At 45.1% G+C, this 19963-nt stretch overlaps 1 protein-coding gene across 1 annotated transcript in view; it reads right to left on the bottom strand.

The window, feature by feature from the left end:
* Window positions 1-19963, bottom strand: part of LOC146965701 (uncharacterized) — a 59504-nt gene that overhangs the window by 20392 nt on the left and 19149 nt on the right. Inside the window, exons 9-20 of the mRNA XM_085765095.1 lie at window positions 18464-18590; window positions 17134-17235; window positions 16229-16377; window positions 14976-15128; window positions 12975-13080; window positions 12753-12830; window positions 11512-11658; window positions 9729-9802; window positions 9425-9641; window positions 7752-7969; window positions 4206-4551; window positions 132-1586 (exon numbers count right to left, since the gene is read on the bottom strand). Coding sequence (XP_085621221.1) covers window positions 132-1586; window positions 4206-4551; window positions 7752-7969; window positions 9425-9641; window positions 9729-9802; window positions 11512-11658; window positions 12753-12830; window positions 12975-13080; window positions 14976-15128; window positions 16229-16377; window positions 17134-17235; window positions 18464-18590 — 3172 coding nt within the window. The remainder of the gene's footprint in view (window positions 1-131; window positions 1587-4205; window positions 4552-7751; window positions 7970-9424; window positions 9642-9728; window positions 9803-11511; window positions 11659-12752; window positions 12831-12974; window positions 13081-14975; window positions 15129-16228; window positions 16378-17133; window positions 17236-18463; window positions 18591-19963) is intronic.

Genomic DNA, 19963 nt, shown 5'->3' with positions numbered 1-19963 from the left:
TGATAGGGCGTGAAAAATATGATATATAGCTAAACTCTCGTTCGTTACTATTGATCTCATTCACATTACAGCTGGTTTTCTACCAGGAAGTAGAATGTAAACAACAAGGAGGTTCGGCCCTATACAGTCACCTCCTGCTGCTCCCTCGCCGCCTCCTCCTCCCGCTCCTCCTTCAGCCTCAGCTGCCGCCTCAGCTCCTCCACCTCCTCCTCCCGCTCCCTCACGGCGCTCATCTGTCGCTCCAGGCTGCGCTCCCTCCTCTGCACCTCCTCCTGCGCCTCCTCGCGCTCCTCCTTGGCCACGTTCAGCTTCACCCGGAGCAGCTGCACCTCCCCCAACGCCTCCTCTTTCTCCTCCTGGAGTCTCTCCTTCTTTCTCTTCTCCTCCTCTTTCTCCTCCTCCGCCTCCTCCACCCTTCCTCTCAACCTCTTCACCTCCTCCTCTTTCTCCTCCTGGAGTCTCTCCTTCTTTCTCTTCTCCTCCTCTTTCTCCTCCTGGAGTCTCTCCTTCTTTTTCTTCTCCTCCTCTCTCTGCCCCTCCGCCTCCTCCACCCTTCCTCTTAACCTCTTCACCTCCTCCTCCGCCGCCCTCACTTCACTCCTCAGTCTCTTCACCTCCTCCTCTCTCTCCCCCTCCGCCTCCTCCACCCTTCCTCTCAACCTCTTCACCTCCTCCTCTCTCTCCTCCTCCGCCTCCTCCACCCTTCCTCTCAACCTCTTCACCTCCTCCTCCGCCGCCCTCGCTTCACTCCTCAGTCTCTCCGTCTCCTCCTCCTCCTCCCTCCTTCTCCTCCTCTCTTCTCCTTCATCGTGCAGTCTCTCCTCCTTTCTCCTCTCCTCCACTCTTTTCTTCTCCTCCTCCAACTCCTCCACTCTTGTCCTCCATCTCTCCACCTCCTCCTCCTCCTCTCTCTTTCTCCTCCTCTCCTCTCCTTCATCGTGCAGTCTCTCCTCCTTTCTCCTCTCCTCCACTCTTTTCTTCTCCTCCTCCAACTCCTCCACTCTTGTCCTCCATCTCTCCACCTCCTCCTCCTCCTCTCTCTTTCTCCTCCTCTCCTCTCCTTCATCGTGCAGTCTCTCCTCCTTTCTCCTCTCCTCCAGTCTTTTCTTCTCCTCCTCCAACTCCTCCACTCTTGTCCTCCATCTCTCCACCTCCTCCTCCTCCTCTCTCTTTCTCCTCCTCTCCTCTCCTTCATCGTGCAGTCTCTCCTCCTTTCTCCTCTCCTCCAGTCTTTTCTTCTCCTCCTCCAACTCCTCCACTCTTGTCCTCCACCTCTCCACCTCCTCCTCCTTCTCCTCCTTCTGTCTTTCCAACCGCTCCAGCCGGTCGCAGAGCGCCTCCACCTCCCTGTCCCTCTGCACCTCCTCCTCCCTCCTCCGCTCCTCCTCCTCTCTCCACCTCCCCCTTGTCTCCTTCGCCTCCTCCTCCAGTCTCTCCCTCTCTCCCTCCGCCCGCAGCGCTCTCTCCGTCACGCGGCTCATCTGCGCCTCCCTCTCCGTCGCCTCCTCCCTCAGCCTCTCCACCTCCCTTTGTCGCTCCTCCCTCTCCTCCGTCAGTCCGTCCGTGCGCCTCCTCAGCGCCTCCACCTTCATACAAAACAAAGCAGCCGTGTTGCACTGATGTTAATTATTATATTAATAGACCGAATCTCCTTGTTGTTTACATTCTACTTCCTGGTAGAAAACCAGCACGTAATTTGAATGAGATCAATAGTAACGAACGAGAGTTTAGCTATATATCATATTTTTCACGCCCTATCACCGTTTAGACAAATCTGAAATGATTGAAGAAACATTACTATTTCTGTGTGTGTGTTTTGTGCTGCTATTTGTTGTATTTATTCAGTTTGGGGGAATCACAGTGTCTAGAAAGCATCAGTGGCTCAGCTGACAGGGACAGCTAACGGTAGCTAAGCTAACGGTAGCTAAGCTAACAGCAGTAGTTAAGCTACCAGCAGGACGTCAGCTGTTAAAACCCTCCCGTTGTGGGACACGACATGAAACTACTCCAGTTAGCTCAGTCATGTTGGAACTCAGATATCCGCTGGAGAAAATATTTTTTCATGGAGCGTTTATTGAGTCACTGAGTTATTAAAGTTAAACAGGTAGCTAACCGTTAGCCCGGCTAATCTATGATAACCATGACTAATTACAAAAATGTGCAGACAGAAATAGTAATGTTTGTCCAATCATTGGTTTTATAAACTTTACAAACATCAGATTAGTCTAAACGGTGATATAGTAACATGAAAAGGTAGATATATATAGTGAAACTCTCGTCCGTCACTATTGTTCGAATGCTGGTTTTCTACCAGGAAGTAGTTGTAAACAACAAGGAGATTCGGTCTATAAGGTTGAATATTTGTCAAATGCATGATGCCAGTCTCTGTTGGCTGGATGTTAAGCACAGATTGTCATATTTGTTGATGGTTTTTCTTAGAAATATAATAACAACTAAAATGCCATATACATTTTGTATAGAAAATTATCTTTTAGTTCAAACATACATAATTATTCAACTGGACGCTGCTGGAGGTTATTTTATATTACCCAGGGCACTCTCTCAAGGTACAGTATTATATCGAGCTATGAAGGAGTGGAATGCCCTTCCGAATTATGTTACACAACAAAGAAACATGGTTAGTTTTAAAATGAAACTAAGAGATTATTATTTTGATCGCAACTGTGACCATTAGTAGCCTATATTTGTAAATTGGGTCCTGGCATCCTTGTTGTGTAGTGATTAAATATATGTTAAGTGTTTGTCTTGGATGTTTTGTTTTGTGTGTGTATGTATTGAGTATGTGTTTTCTGTATGTATTTTTTGTTTTATGTATTAATGTGTTGTGTGTTAATTAGGGCTGTCAAACGATTAATTTTTCTAATCGCGATTAATCGCATTTTTTCCATAGTTAACTCGCGATTAATCTCTATTAAAAATATTATATGGCGCTTTGGACTTTCAACACTCCAAAGTGTTATAATCTCTAGACAAACAACTTTTAGACCAGACCTAGCAGGCCTAGTACCTAATCATAACACATGATGCATGAAACTCACACAGAATTGAAACGAATTGCATCCAGTGGAAATTGCCCGTTACTTTGCTACGTCTCTGCCTGGCCACGTGCATTTGTTGACAACGAAGCCGTCAAAAAATCAATGGATGGAGCTGTGGATATATGTTAGACTGTGTATATTTGTGTAGCAACCAACTTGAAGGTGGCTTACCGCCACCTACTGGACTGGAGGTCCCACACTCCAGTCCTCCAGTCCAGCAGACAGAGGACAAAATGGGCCGCGATTAACCGCGATTAAAAAAATTTATCGCGTTAATTTTTTTAATTGATCTCATCGCGATTAACGCGTTAACTCTGACAGCCCTAGTGTTAATGGTTTGTATTTGTCATTTATTATGATGAAAAGACCCCAGGAAGAAGAGCTGCTGCTGCGTGGCAAAAGCTAATGCGGATCTACAGGGCCGGTCCTAGGATGTTGGTGGCCCCCTAAACAAGATTTTTGTTTGTGGCCCTGCACTCTAAGCGCAAACACCAAATCACTGGTTAAAACTGAATACAGACGTGTTTATGCCCCCTGAGGTTTGAGGCCATTTTCTCCACTTTTACATATTTTCTTAAATTTATCTTTTTAAGATTCTTGCAGATGTAACAAGTGTTTTATGTCTAAATATTAGAACCTCCGCTGTAAGCACACTGAGGCCAGTTTGTCCTAGAACACTGTAGAAAGAAATAATTTAGGACAAATGCTGGAAATTTGAGGTCTGCTTTTTGAAAAAAATTCAAATCCCTTGTGAAAACACTCCTTCAGTCATGAGAATGAACTGTTTTGGTGCTTGAAATCGGATATGAATACAGTAATAGAGAAGTGTAGAAAACAAGTCTAAAATGACATTTTGTAAGATTGTTTTTTGAGCACAAATGTTGTCATTCTGCCGTTCTATTTTCACCAAATGTCTCAAATGTGAGATAAAAGAAGCTGAATATTGACTTCACATTACATATAAAGCTCATAGCTGCACGTGCAGACCTCAGGATGTTTAAATGACTTGATGAACCCCGGTACCTTTCTGATCATGTGGCCCCCCACCTAACGGCTGTGGCCCTAAACAACCACATAGAGGGTTTATGCCAGGGGCCGGCCCTGTGGATCTAAATAAAAAAAACAAAACAAAAAAAAACAAAACACCTCTCCATCTCTCGTCCCCAGCTCCTGGCTCAGAGCCTCCCTCTCTCTCTGCCAGGCCTCCTTCTCCTTCCTGCTCTGCTCCTCCTCCTCTTCCTCCTCCCTCCTCCTCGTCCTCCTCAGCTCCTCCGCCTCCTCCTTCAGCGCCTCCTTCTCCTCCTCGCTCCTCTCCCTGCGGGCCGTCTCCTGCTCCACCTCTTGCCTCAGACACTCGATCTCTCCCTGTAAGGCGAGTTTGTGCTGCGTCACCGTCTGGATGTGCGTGTTGAGCTGACAGCGGTCGACCTCGGCCTGAGACAACTGGTGCTGCTGCTGAGAGGAGAGCTGGTGGAGAGACACCGACACACACCTGACACAGAGAGAGAGAGAGAGAGAGAGAGAGAAGTGTAGGAATGGTTAAAAATAAAGTGAGGGAACAGTCACGATAAAAAGAGGAACAAGTCATGATAAAAACAGGGATGAGTCACGATAAAAAGAGGGACCAGTCATGATAAAGTGAGGACAAGTCATGATAAAAAGAGGGATAAGTCATGATAAAAAGAGGGATAAGTCATGATAAAAAAAGAGATGAGTCACGATAAAAAGAGGGACCAGTCATGATAAAGTGAGGACAAGTCATGATAAAAAGAGGGATAAGTCATGATAAAAAGAGGGATAAGTTACGATAAAAAGAGGGATAAGTCATGATAAAAAGAGGGATAAGTCACGATAAAAACAGAGATGAGTCACGATAAAAAGAGGGAAAAGTCATGATAAAAAGAGGGACAAGTCACCATAAAAAGAGGGATGAGTCACCATAAAAAGAGGGATAAGTCATGATAAAGTGAGGCAACTGTCACGATAAAAAGAGGGAACAGTCACGATAAAAAGAGGGATAAGTCACGATAAAAACAGAGATGAGTCACGATAAAAAGAGGGAAAAGTCACGATAAAAAGAGGGAACAGTCACGATAAAAAGAGGGATAAGTCACGATAAAAAGAGGGATAAGTCACGATAAAAAGAGGGTCAAGTCACGATTAAGTGAGGGACCAGTCACGATAAAAAGAGGGATAAGTCATGATAAAAAGAGGGACCAGTCATGATAAAAAGAGGGACCAGTCACGATAAAAAGAGGGATAAGTCATGATAAAAAGAGGGACAAGTCACGATAAAAAGACGGACAAGTCACGATAAAAAGAGGGATAAGTCATGATAAAAAGAGGGACCAGTCACGATAAAAAGACGGACAAGTCACGAAAAAAGAGGGATAAGTCATGATGAAAAGAGGGATAAGTCACGATAAAAACAGAGATAAGTCACGATAAAAAGAGGGATAAGTCATGATAAAAAGAGGGACAAGTCACCATAAAAAGAGGGATGAGTCACCATAAAAAGAGGGATAAGTCATGATAAAGTGAGGCAACTGTCACGATAAAAAGAGGGAACAGTCACGATAAAAAGAGGGATAAGTCACGATAAAAAGAGGGATAAGTCACGATAAAAAGAGGGAGAAGTCACGATAAAGTGAGGGACCAGTCACGATAAAAAGAGGGATAAGTCACGATAAAAAGAGGGATAAGTCACGATAAAAAGAGGGTCAAGTCACGATAAAGTGAGGGACCAGTCACGATAAAAAGAGGGATAAGTCATGATAAAAAGAGGGACAAGTCACGATAAAAAGAGGGATAAGTCATGATAAAAAGAGGGACAAGTCATGATAAAAAGAGGGATAAGTCACGATAAAAAGAGGGACAAGTCATGATAAAAAGAGGGACAAGTCACGATAAAAAGAGGGACAAGTCATGATAAAAAGAGGGATAAGTCACGATAAAAAGAGGGATAAGTCACGATAAAAAGAGGGACAAGTCACGATAAAAAGAGGGATAAGTCATGATAAAAAGAGGGACAAGTCACGATAAAAAGAGGGATAAGTCATGATAAAAAGAGGGACCAGTCATGATAAAAAGAGGGATAGGTCACGATAAAAAGAGGGACAGGTCACGATAAAAAGAGGGACAAGTCACGATAAAAAGAGGGACAAGTCACGATAAAAAGAGGGACAAGTCACGATAAAAAGAGGGACAAGTCATGATAAAAAGAGGGATAGGTCACGATAAAAAGAGGGACAAGTCATGATAAAAAGAGGGACCAGTCATGATAAAAAGAGGGATGAGACACGATAAAAAGAGGGACAAGTCATGATAAAAAGAGGGACCAGTCATGATAAAAAGAGGGATAAGTCATGATAAAAAGAGGGACAAGTCATGATAAAAAGAGGGACCAGTCATGATAAAAAGAGGGATAGGTCACGATAAAAAGAGGGACAAGTCATGATAAAAAGAGGGACAAGTCATGATAAAAAGAGGGATAAGTCACGATAAAAAGAGGGACAAGTCATGATAAAAAGAGGGATAAGTCACGATAAAAAGAGGGACAAGTCACGATAAAAAGAGGGACAAGTCATGATAAAAAGAGGGATAAGTCACGATAAAAAGAGGGACAAGTCATGATAAAAAGAGGGATAAGTCACGATAAAAAGAGGGACAAGTCACGATAAAAAGAGGGACCAGTCACAATAAAAAGAGGGACAAGTCACGATAAAAAGAGGGATAAGTCACGATAACAAGAGGGATGAGACACGATAAAAAGAGGGATAGGTCACGATAAAAAGAGGGATAAGTCATGATAAAAAGAGGGATAAGTCACGATAAAAAGAGGGATAAGTCACGATAAAAAGAGGGACAAGTCATGATAAAAAGAGGGACCAGTCACGATAAAGAGAGGGACCGGTCACGATAAAAAGAGGGATGAGTCACGATAAAAAGAGGGACAAGTCACGATAAAAAGAGGGACCGGTCACGATAAAAAGAGGGATAAGTCACGATAAAAAGAGGGATAAGTCATGATAAAAAGAGGGATAAGTCACGATAAAAAGAGGGACAAGTCACGATAAAAAGAGGGATAAGTCACGATAAAAAGAGGGACAAGTCATGATAAAAAGAGGGATAAGTCACGATAAAAAGAGGGATAAGTCACGATAAAAAGAGGGACAAGTCATGATAAAAAGAGGGACAAGTCACGATAAAAAGAGGGATAAGTCACGATAAAAAGAGGGACAAGTCACGATAAAATGAGGGACCAGTCACGATAAAAACAGGGATGAGTCATGATAAAAAGAGGGATAAGTCACGATAAAAAGAGGGACAAGTCATGATAAAAAGAGGGACAAGTCATGATAAAAAGAGGGACAAGTCATGATAAAAAGAGGGACAAGTCATGATAAAGTGAGGGATAAGTCATGATAAAAAGAGGGACAAGTCACGATAAAAACAGGGATAAGTCATGATAAAAAGAGGGATAAGTCACGATAAAAAGAGGGACAAGTCATGATAAAAAGAGGGACAAGTCATGATAAAAACAGGGATAAGTCACGATAAAAACAGGGATGAGTCATGATAAAAAGAGGGACAAGTCACGATAAAAACAGGGATGAGTCATGATAAAAAGAGGGACCAGACACGATAAAGTGAGGGACCAGTCACAACAAAGTGAGGTGTGCGTTGTTGTACCTGAGCTCCTGCAGCTCCTCCTGCAGCTGCTCCCTGTGTGTGTGCAGCGCCTCTGTCTCCTCCTGCAGCCTCCTGCTCTCCCTCTGCTGCTCCTCCTGCTGCTGCCTCTCTCTCCTCCGCGCCTCCTCCTCTCTCCTCCTCGCCTCCTCCTCCGCCCGACGCAGCTGCTCCCGCGCCTCCTTCAGCTCGCCGCACACAGATGCATGCTGGGAGGACAGCTGTGGACGGCACACACAAAGATATAGAGGGATTATCTGTTTACCAACAAGTCAGGATGCGTGCGCAACCTGACTGCAGAAAGAACCGGTTGTCATGGTTACCTCCATGGATCTAGTGTAGTCAAAGCGGTGTTAGCTTGCGATGTTGTCAGCCTACTACAACAGTTTATCACCTGCTGATGTAGTGTGTGTTTTATACATAGACTGTAGGTTTTATAACGGCAGGAAAAAAAGAAAAAAACACATCAGGACGGAGGAACGAGTTTGTACCGCGGCAACGGCAACTCAGCCACGGGACAAACCACGGACACTCACAGCAGCGGTGGTTATCGGTAAAAACAACACTGTGCATCCCTAACGTTACCTACAGCTATTTAACACACAATCATGTTCAGGAAAACACTCACGTTTACAAAACTCAGTGTCTGTGAGGACTGAGCTGCTGCCTGGTCAGAGACGAGGGAAGAGGACGGACATGTCTAAAGTCTGGAACAACTGCATAACGTAACTATAACATTACGTGCATGGCTGAGTATGTACCGGTAATTTAAAACAACATAGTTTAACGTTAATTAATGTCAGCTTGCTTTCCATTAGTATGTGACCTCGTCTTCAGTCACTGTCGTAGTAAACATTTCACAACTCATTCGCTGCAGACAGTTCTCCAGCTGTGCCTGTGGGCATTTAGCTTTATCACCATTCAAACCAACGTGTCTAACACATTATATTGCTCGAAATTAATCGCCAATGTACTATTTTCTCTCTCATTTGCCTTGAAAGGGGTGCGAGTTGACGGTATTCTGTAAAATTTGCGCGTTTTGTTATTTTTATCAAAACAATTAGTGCAACTAACAGCACAAAAAGACATGATCATGGCTCTTGCTGCTGTCTTTCTGCAGGCGACATGCGCAGTAGAACGTCAGTGACGTAGGCTGATAATCCCTCTATAAGAAGACTAGATGACTCGCCTGCCGCTGCTGCCCAATGACAAAGCGTAGCCACACGGCGGCCATCTTGGTAAGGTCAACTCTAAGCCTATGCTGCATGTTCTGCTATAACGACCATAACTTGCTCAGTTTTTGTCCGATTTCAAAACGGTTTGATTTTTTATGAACGTCTATGCAGTTATGATGCAGCATACTTAAAATGACGGATCATTTTAATCATGTACTTTTTTTTGTAAAAGTAACATTACATTATGCAAATAGTTAAAGTAATAGCTACATACTGATTTATTTTTCACAGAGTTATGAATCGTTTTTTTAGTGCAGATGACTGGATCACCATCTACTGCTCTGTAACTGCAGCCAGAGTCAGAGACAGTTGCCCGTTCAAATATGGCCGACTGTGAGCTACGCCTGCGTGTAGTCCGATCCACCGCCTTGGGCACACAGGCGTCATCAGACACAGATGGGTCACATGACAACATTCACTCCTCCTCCTCCTCCTCCTCACCTCCTCCAGCTGACGTCCATCATTCTCTCTCTCCTCCAGCAGGGAGATCAGTTCTCTCTCCTTCTCCTCCATCCTCCTCTTCTCCTCCTCCATCTTTCTCTCCTTTTCCTCCATCTTTCTCTTCTCCTCCTCTGTCCCTCGGAGCTGAAGGACGACCTCCTCCTCCTCCTCCTCTTCTTCCTCCTCCTCCTCCTCCTCCTCCTCCTCCCTCTGGGCTCTGAACACACACACAGTCAGGTTTAGACGGGGGGAATCGAACCTGCAGCAGTGGACCAGTGGACGGTATGAAGTGAAGCGGACTCACCTGAGCCTCAGGGCGTTGACCTCCGACCTCAGAGCCTGCAGCTGTGATTGGCTGTCGGACAGGTCACACTCCAGCTGCGCACACACACACACACAGACACAGGTGTTAACTCTTTCGCGACCATTGACGAGTTAACTCGTCAAAACCGTTTTTTTACAGATTAGGATAATAGCCACTCTGAGGTCCCTGTGTGTGAATATGGTTCCTCTGATATGTAAAACTGTTTGAAACTAAAATCAAAACATTATGTTTTTTATAAACTGTGTGATCTTGGTTTTGTTTGTGTAATCGTTCTCCTTGAACGCTGCTCTGGGGACAGCATGCAGCGCTGTGCAGCTGTCGGCCAAACCCTCTTTTGACAAAAGCGCCTGGCGACAAATCTGGCGACTTTTACCGGTGCTGTTACAAACGTTTCTGGTTTGGAGACTTGGATCTGAAAGCCGGTTATCTCTGCTGTTTTCACGGTGCAGCGGAGCGGGCGCTGAGCAGCGGGGGCTGAGCAGCGGGGGCTGTGACCGGCCGCCCCCGCCCCAGAGCACTCATCGCCGGCCAGTCACACAGCAGTGTCACGGAGCTGCAGCCAGAGACCCGCACCGCTGCACCGCTGCACCGCTGCACCGCTGCACCGCTGCACCGCTGCACCGCTGCACCGCTGCACCGCTGCTCTCCAAGCTGCCACACCCCCCAGATTTACCTACAAATATATTCATTTAGCCGTAGAAATGATTTGGGAGACGCCACACTGCAGAGTAGCGGTAAAATGAGCAGATTGACACTTGACACAAAAGTGCGTTTTTCTCTGAAACTAGAGCGGGAGCTCCGTTTTTGGAGAAACCCAGCTCTCTTCTTCTCCTTCGTACTCACGAACGAAACGGCGGAAAAACTCGCCGTTTTTTCGAGGAGCACGTTGGAAAGTCACTCTTCAACCACGTTTAGACCGTTTGTTTCTAGGTGATGTACAGAGTTCGGTTCGACGTGAGAAAAAGGTAAACAAATAGCCAAAAACATGTGGTCCTGAGCGGATGTGCTGAGGAATTAGTGTGGTCGCGAAAGAGTTAAGGCGAGACACTAACAGGCAAAAACAGTTTTTTCATGCATGAGATTTTGGGCGATTTTTCTTCCTTAACATGTATTCTTTCAGAAAAGTCAAAAGAAATTGTAGAAAATCCACATTACAATTTACATTAACGTTTTCTCAGAAAGAGTTTTCCAGACTCAGACTCCTCTCTAGAAATCTCCACTTCAGCAGCACTTCCAGACACCAAACCTTCCACTTTGATCCCTTTCTATATTCTGAAGGTTTTTACAGAGGGGATTGTTGATATATCATTCACTGCCTCATTTATACAACATTTTATTACTACAAACATGGAGACATTTAGATTTTTTAGGGGCTGGTGACAGTATTTTCTCATTTACAGAGTGATAAAAAGAGATATCCACAATCCTCCGCTGGAAAAACTAAAGACTCTAATATGTCAACAAAATAAAACAAAGTAGCTTTATCCATTGTTCAGATTTCGGTTCAGGAAATATATGCAAATTAGCGCATATTTAATTAGATATTGCCTCATTTACATATTTAAACATAACATTTGACAAAAACTTGTAATACAAAAAATAATTGCCTTAGTGTGAGTGATAAACTTGGGAAGTTTCATGGTGATATCTGTTATTTAAAATATTTACCCTATTCACCTGTAGTATCTCAGCTTAAAGGACAGAAGTGGTTGATGTTCAGGTGTGTGTGTGTGTGTGTGTGTGTGTGTGTGTGTGTGTGTACCTGCAGCAGCTGTATGTTCAGCTCCCTCTTGTCTGAGGCCAGAGCTGAGTTGAGGGCGGCCATCTTGTCCAGAGCGTCTCGTCCCTCGTCCACGTCCCTCTTCAACACACACTCGGAGGAGGAGAGACGCAGCACACACTCCCTGGACTGGAACACACACACACACACACACACACACACACACACACACACACACACACACACGACACAACACAACACTGACTGGTTCATACAGATGTTTCGGTAACACTTTACTTGAATAGGTATTCATCAGATTGACATAACAGCTGTCATAAACATCAATGAATACTTCTGACAGCTGTGGTTAAGTGTCATTCAGTAAGTTATGTCACTTTTGATGCAAAGTTGACATTGTTTGAGATGTTTTTGTTCTGACAACTTGACATAAAGACAATTTAAACTGTCATAGCAGACCTAATGGCCAAACTTTAAAAATTATGTCAAGTTCTCATAACAAAAACATCTCAAATAATGTCAACTTTGCATCAAAAGTGACACACACTGCAAAATCTCAAAGTCTTTCCAAGAATATTTGTCTTATTTCTTGTCAAAATGTCTCATTTCTAGTCAAAACTAATCTCTTTCCACTTAAAATAAGACTCATCACCTAAAAATTAACTTGTTTTTAGATCATTTTCACTTGTTTCAAACTCATTTTCACTTGAAATAAGTAGAAAAATCTGCCAGTGAAAGCAAGTTTTTTGTGCTTGTAATAAGAAATAAAAACTTGCTCCACTATCAGATTTTTCTACTTATTTCATGTGAAAATCTGCTTGAAAGAAGTAAAAAGTGTCTAAAAACAAGCTGCTTTTTATGTGATGAGTCTGATTTTAAGTAGAATGAGATTTATTTTGACTAGAAATGACATTTTGACTAGAAATAAGACAAATATTCTCGGTAAGATTTGAGATGTCCTTGTTATGAGAACTTGACATAATTGTTAAAGTTTGTCCATTAGGTCTGTTATGACAGTTTAAATTGTCTTTATGTCAAGTTGTCAGAACAAAAACATCTCAAACAATGTCAACTTTGCATCAAAAGTGACATAACTTACCGAATGACACTTAACCACAGCTGTCATAAGTATTCATTGATGTTTATGACAGCTGTTATGTCAATCTGATGAATACCTATTCAAGTAAAGTGTTACCGACGTTTCTGTGTGTGTGTGTGTGTGTGTGTGTGTGTGTGTGTGTGTGTGTGTGTGTGTGTGTGTGTACCTGCTGCAGAGCGTCTCTGACTTCAGCTGCTTCTCCTTCTGCTCTACATCTGTCCAGCTGCTCCCTCTCCAGCGCCACCTGCAGGAGGAGGAGAAGAGGAGAGAGGTGAGAGCTGGTTCTGGTTCTGGATCCGGCAGACAGAGACAGAGACAGACTCCTCCTCCTCCTCCTCCTCCTTTCCTCCTCCTCCTCCTCCTCCTCCTCCTCTTCCTCCTGTCTCACCTTCAGACTCTGGACCTCCAGCTGGTGACGAGTCTCTCTCTCCGTCTGCTGGACGTTCTCCAGAAGCTCCGCCTCCACCCTGGAACACACACAGACACACACACGTCTGTTTCTCAGTAGAACCAATAGAGGGATGTTTACCAACAAGTCAGGATGCGTGTGAAGAGGGAGAAAGAAGAGAAGGAGGAAAGGGGAAGAGGAGGAGGGGGAAGAGGAAGAAGAGGAGGGAGAGGGAGAAGAGGAGGAGGAGGGAGAGGGAGAAAGAGGAGGAAGAGGAAGAGGAGGAGGAAGAGGAGGGAGAGGGAGAAAGAAGAGAAGGAGGAAGAGGAGGAGGAGGAGGGAGAGGGAGAAGAGGAGGAGGAGGGAGAGGAAGAAGAGGAGGGAGAGGGAGAAGAGGAGGAGGAGGGAGAGGAAGAAGAGGAGGGAGAGGGAGAAGAGGAGGAAGAGGGAGAGGGAGAAAGAGGAGGAAGAGGAAGAGGAGGAGGAAGAGAAGGAGGAAGAGGAAGAAGAGGAGAGGAGGAGGAGGAGGGAGAAAGAAGAGAAGGAGGAAGAGGGAGAAAGAAGAGAAGGAGGAAAGGGGAAGAGGAGGAGGGGGAAGAGGAAGAAGAAGAGGAAGATGAGGGAGAGTGAGAAAGAAGAGGAGGAGAGGAGGGAGAGGGAGAAAGAAGAGAAGGAGGAAGAGGAGGGAGAGGGAGAAAGAAGAGAAGGAGAGGAGGAGGAAGGATAGAGGAGGCGACCGGGTCTCGTGGCAGGGCCGACGCGTGGCCCTCGGGCTCCGTCTGCCGCGCCTGAGGCCGCTCCAGCCTGAGTGAACCCTCTGCCTCCTCTTCGTGCTTCCTTCATGCGCTTCTTTCTACATTTCTCCCGCCTCTGCCTGGCGTCTTGCCTCCGTCGGTGCTTCCGCTTCTTTTCGGGCTTTCCTCTCCCTCCTCGGCGTCGGCCTCCCGTCTTTCTCTTGCTCCCTCCCTCTCCGTCTTCCTCTTCTTCTCCCCTCTTCTTTCTCTTTCTCCCTCCTCTCCTTCTTCCTCTTCTTCTTCCCTCTTCTTCTTTCTCTTTCTCCCTCCTCTCCCTTCTTCCTCTTCTTCTTCCTCTTCTTCTTATCTTTCGCCCTCCTCTCCTTCTTCCGTCTTCGTTCCTTTCTTCCCTCCTCCCTCCTCTTCTTCTTCCTCTTTCTTTCTCTTCGCCCTCCCTCTCCTCTTCTTCCTCTTCTTCTTCCTCTTCTGTCTCTCTTTCTCCCTCCTCTCCTCTTCCTGCCTCTTCTTCCTCCTCTTCTGCTTTCTCTTTCTCCCCCTCCTCTCCTCTTCCTCCTCTTCTCCTTCCTTCTTCCTTCCCTCCCTCCTCTTGCCGGCTGCTTCCTCTGCCTTTCTCTTTCTCCCTCCCTCTCCTTCTTCCTCTTCTTCTTCCCTCTCTTCTCTGTGCTCCCTCCTCTCCTTCTTCCTCTTCTTCTTCCTCTTCTTTCTCCCTTCTCCCTCCTCTTCCTCCTGCTCTTCTCTTCTTTTCTCCCTCCTCTCCCTTCCTCTCTTCTTCTTCTTCCGTCTTTCTCTTCTCTTCTTCCTCCTCTTCTTTCTCCTTTCTCCCTCCTCTCCTTCTTCCTCCTTCTTCTTCCTCCTTCTTCTTTCTCCTTCTCCCCCTCTCCCCTCTTCTCTTCTTCTTCTTACTCTTCTCTTTCTCTTCTCTTCCTAGTGTCTTCTCTTTCTCTTTCTCCTCTTCTTCTGCCTTCTTTCTCTTTCTCCCTCCTCTCCTTCTTCCCTTCTTCTTTTCGTTCGTGTTCTTTCTCCCTCCTCTCCCCTCTTCTTCCCTCTTTCTCTCTATCTTCTTGTCTTTCTCTGTCTCCCCTCCTCTCCTGCCCTTCCACTTCTCCCTCACCCTCTTCTTTCGCTTGCTCCCTCCCGCCCTTTTTTCTCCTTTCTCCCCGCCTCGCCGTCTAACATTTCCCAAACCGCCATCTTATCATCCAATTAGTCCGCTTACCCCCCCCCATGTACTGAGAGACAGTGTCACCCCCATGTCAGATCCTCTCCTCCTGTCTGACATCTGACCTCTCCTCCCTCTGTCGTTGTCCCCTCCCTCCTACAACCTCCACTCACCTCCGCTCCACCCCTTCGCCTCCTCCCACAACCAGCCAAGGCCCGGGAGGAGCACACCTCCTGCTCCCTAAGCAACACACGCGCACGACCCACGACGCGCACACCCACACACCCAACACACACACCCAACACACACACACACACACCCAACACACACACACACACCCAACACACACCCACACCCACACCCACACCCACACACACACACACACACACACACACACACACACACACACACACACACACCACCCACACACACACACACACACACCCACACACACACACACACACACACCACTGCACACACACCACCCCCCCACACACACAATAACACACAATACCACACACGCCACACCAACACACACCCACACCAACACACACACACCCACATCAACCACACACACAGCCACACAGGTAACACACCAGACAACACACAACACACACGAATTCCCGAGATTCAGAATACATTTCAGTATTCAGCAGAAAAATCGCACTTCACTCGTTGCACCATTCCCAAACCTTTTCAAGAAATAAAGAAAATGCAAATATATTGAAACTGAAAAAGATGCTTTATCTTCTCAGCGTCGTCCAACCACACAGATTTGTTATTTGGATCTACTTTACTAAACAGTTTTTGTCTTATAGAGTCATAGAAAGGACAGTAGAACACAAAATGAACTTCATTCTCCACCTCTTGGACGTCACATAAATTACAAACTCTATCGTCTTCTGCTGTGCCGACACATCAGCCTCTGGTCTCCATATGAAGACCAAGTAAACCAGCTCTAAATATGAAGCACACAGGGATCTTTTCTTTTTAGACAAATTATACAAAACATAGTTTTCTGGGCCAAATACCTGTTTTATTTCACAGTAAGTAGCAGTTTTGGTGTACCCCAAGTATCTAATGCCCATCTATCTTTACTTTGTTGGAAAATAATGTCTTTTAATACATTAATCTCAACTTTGTCTTTGTTATAATAATGGTCTTCATATCCAGCTCTCAGCAGGATGTCATATATGTCCCGATCCCAAGCCCCATTGGTCAGAGTGTCCCACTCAAAGATTTTTCTTGCAATCCTGTTACGATTTAATCCTAGTATCCTATTCCATAAACGCACCATATGTACACTGTGTGTGTGTGTGTGTGTGTGTGTGTGTGTGTACCTGTGCAGCAGCTCCAGAGTGTGTGTGAGCTCGTGCTGTGTGTGCTGTGTGTGCGTGTGCAGCTGCTGGTTGTCGTCCTCCAGATGTTTCAGTCTCTGCTCCACAGATGTTTTCTCCTCAGAGGCACGACGCACGCTGAGCTCCGCCCCCTGACACACACACACACACACACACACACACACACACACACACACACAGAGATACACACACAGAGAGATACAGAGACAAGGAGTGAGTGACAGCTCTGAGAAGAGGAGGAGGAGAGGAGGAGGAGGGAGAAAGAAGAGGAGGAATTAGTGCTAAGAGATCCAGACACATCTACTTTCTGTGCCCTGGCACGTCAGCACCACCTGCAGGTTTACTTGTGTAAACGCAAAACTGAGCTGAAAATGAAACAATGAGTCAGTTTTGCACCAATCTGTGGAAACAGCCTAAACGTGAATGAATGAGAACAACAGTTATATCACTGAACTACTTGGAGGATAAAAGTAATGACTACATAACTTCATGTTTGTGTTGAGGCATAAATTTACCATTTTAACTCTGTTTTTACTTCATTGTTAAACCACAGTGGAGGCTAAATATGTGAAACAGTTATTTATTTATTAAATAAAGTAGCCTGATGAATTTAGAAGCACTTTTTTTTGTCCTTCTTAAACCGTGGTATCGAATAATTGTCAAGAATCGTGGAAATTTACTAGTATTGGTATCGATATATAAGAAAGTTCCAGCCTCGGATATGTTGTTTTTCGTTAATATGGGGGTCGATACCTATTGTCCTGGGCCAGTGATCTTCAAAAGCCACTGGCCCAGAGAATTTCCCTTATTGTCTACCCCTGAGGAGGGAGAGGGAGAAAGGGGAAGAAAGGAGGAGTAAGAGGAGTAGAGAGTGAGCTGTGCCTCACCTGCAGCTCCTCCTGTCTCCGCAGCAGGAGGCTCTCGGCCTGAGACACGATGGAGAGAAGAGACGACACGTCCAGACCAGAGGGAGGAGGAGGAGTCACAGCACGGCCCTTCACAATAAAACACAGCCCTTCACAATAAAACACACAGCACGGCCCTTCACAATAAAACACAGCCCTTCACAATAAAACACACAGCACGGCCCTTCACAATAAAACACAGCCCTTCACAATAAAACCATAGACTGTAAAAAACATGAACGTAGCACCCGTGACGTCACCCATTGGTTTTGGGGACTGTCACTACCCGATTTGCGACAATACTGGTCTACTGCGCATGTGCAGACCGGCCGCCATCTTGGACCGGTGCCTACGGCAACTCCACTGGGACAAACTTCATTAGGACACTGCCCGATTTGCGTACAAGCGGAAGTCTGCTTAAAGTTCTGTGAATTTAAAATACGGTACAGTACTGTGAAAATGATTTTTTTATTTTTTATTTTAAAAAGCCGCGGAGGTCCGTCCTAAGACAGCCGCGGCAGACTCGTTTATTCAGTGAGTGTTGTGGTAGTTCTGATTGTTTGTGGTTGTCATGGTGATGAGGCCGGCGAGAAAAGAGGAGAGTAAACACTAAAAGTCTCTGCCTCTGTTCCTGTTTTCTGAGCATCAAGATCCAGACCACCACAACCAACCCTCAGTTTACATTAGTACTAATAAAGTTTTTTTTTTTTTTTTAAATAAAAAGATAAAGCATCTCTGGCAACGCACATAGGGCAGTGATCCTAAGTCAATTAAACTAAGTTTGTCCAAGTGGAGTTGCCGTACGTAGTTGTCACAAGTCGGGCAGCGATGCAAATCGGAGGTGACAGGGAGTCGTTTTTGTGACTCCAATATGGCGGCCTGAACAGCCCACTGGCCTCCAAGCAGCTGTCCACGGAGCTGCTCGGACCTGTCACTCTACGTTTCCGCGCCCTAATTGGCCAGAGTTTTAACCTAATAACAGTAAAACGGTAGAGTTAAAAAAACAACCCCCCCCCCTCAGAGTGTGTGCGGGGGTAGAAACTATCGATTGAGACCAAAAAAACGTTTTTTTAATGAATGAATGAAATGGCGGTCTATGGAGAATGCTGCTTTCTGACACCAGCCCCCAGAGGAAGAAGAGGGGATTGCAGCTTCACTTCTCAGACCCACAACTGCCCCCTTGGTTAAACTCACCACACTCCCTGTGAATCATCAATAACTGATAGAGAGGTGTTGATGGTATTGATGGTATTGATGGTGTTGATGGTATTGATGGTATTGATGGTATTGATCATATTGATCGGGGACTCACCAGTCGGATCACGGCCTCGCTGACGGACTGAAGCCTCCTGTCTGACTCCCTGTGTCTCTCCACCTCCTTCTCTCTCTCCTCCTTCTCCCTCTGCTCCTCCTGCAGCGAGTGAGAGAGCTCCTCTATCCTGAAGGAGAGAGAGAGAGAGAGGAGGTGTCAGACTGCGTTTGCACGTGCCCGGCTATTTTCATAAAGGGACATTTCACCCTCTCCGTTTATAAAAAACACTGCATAAACACCAGTCCGTTTTCAGAAAACGTTTCGTTTACACTGACCCGTGTTTATGCCGTCAAGAGCCAAACCTGTAGGTGGCAGTGTAGCGAGAAGCTCAAGCCCACGTCAGCCAATCAGAATCCCGCACATGATCCCGCATAGCAACCTCATAGCAACAGCAACGTCACTTGCCCTCCTTGTGTGTAAAGTTTTCATATTTTTTCATGCGAGAAAGTAACTGTTTAGATGCCAAATCTACGGCCAGTTTATCCAAACGACGGCTGTTTAGAAGTTTGCTCCGATGTTTTTCAGAGAAGTGAAGCTCTGCAGCGACCGGGACATCACAGAGGCAGCAGCCGGTCTGCAGAGCTGCTCCACCGGCCAACCTCCGTCCTCATCCCGGGGGAGAAAACCATCGCTAATTAACTTACCCACAGGTTTTTAGAGGTTTACCACCGGCTGGTTACATTATTTTTAGGAGATAAATGTTGGTCTCAGTGATGAAATCTAACAATTGTGGCAGTAGCAGTTTGTTTGAATGAAAAGTGAAGCTTCATGTGTGTGAACAGAAGAGCAGCCCAGCCTCGGGACTCTGTACAGAAATCACCCCATTTAACGTTACATCAATAAATAAATGTTTTACAATGAACACATCAGTCTGCATTAAATCTTATCATTATTATTATTTATTTATTTTTATTAAGATTATGTAATTATGGTTACGGTTAGACCGTCAGGGGTCTGACAAATCGGCTACCCAAATCACTGTTTTTTCACTGTTATACATGCAAACGTGAAAACAGGAGTTTTCCAAAAAATCCACATCCAAACCCCTGGCCGGAGTTTTAATAAAAAAAAGCATCGTTTTCTTTCTCACCAGTTCCCATGCCCACGTGGAATTAGAGATAACCCCTTTATTTTCTTAAAATGGAGAAAATCAGACTATCTCATTATCTAGCTGCTCCAGTAAAATTTGGGGAAAAAAAAAAAATACTACAAAAAAAAAAAAAAAAAAAAAAAAAAAAAAAAAAAACTATGGGGTCCATTCTCACAATTAGTTAAGACGACAGATCTTCCACTTAGCCCTGACTGACGTGACAGAAGGGACTTAGATGTTATTTCTGTTGTGTTGAAGGTCACATGCTGCTATTCTGATTTATGATGACTGTTGCTATCTCAATTGCAGTTTACTATTACCTGACTGATGTACCTGTGTTTCTTTTTTTTTTTTTTCTTTCCTGATCTATTTTCTTTTTTAAATGTCTATTGATGTCCTATTCTTACCCT

This window comes from Trachurus japonicus, chromosome 21 (genome assembly GCF_045865225.1).
Source record: "Trachurus japonicus isolate A0001 chromosome 21, Traja_1.0".
Classification (NCBI taxonomy): Eukaryota; Metazoa; Chordata; class Actinopteri; order Carangiformes; family Carangidae; genus Trachurus; species Trachurus japonicus.
Note: the sequence above shows the minus strand (reverse complement) of the source record. Positions and strands in the feature narration are given on the sequence as shown.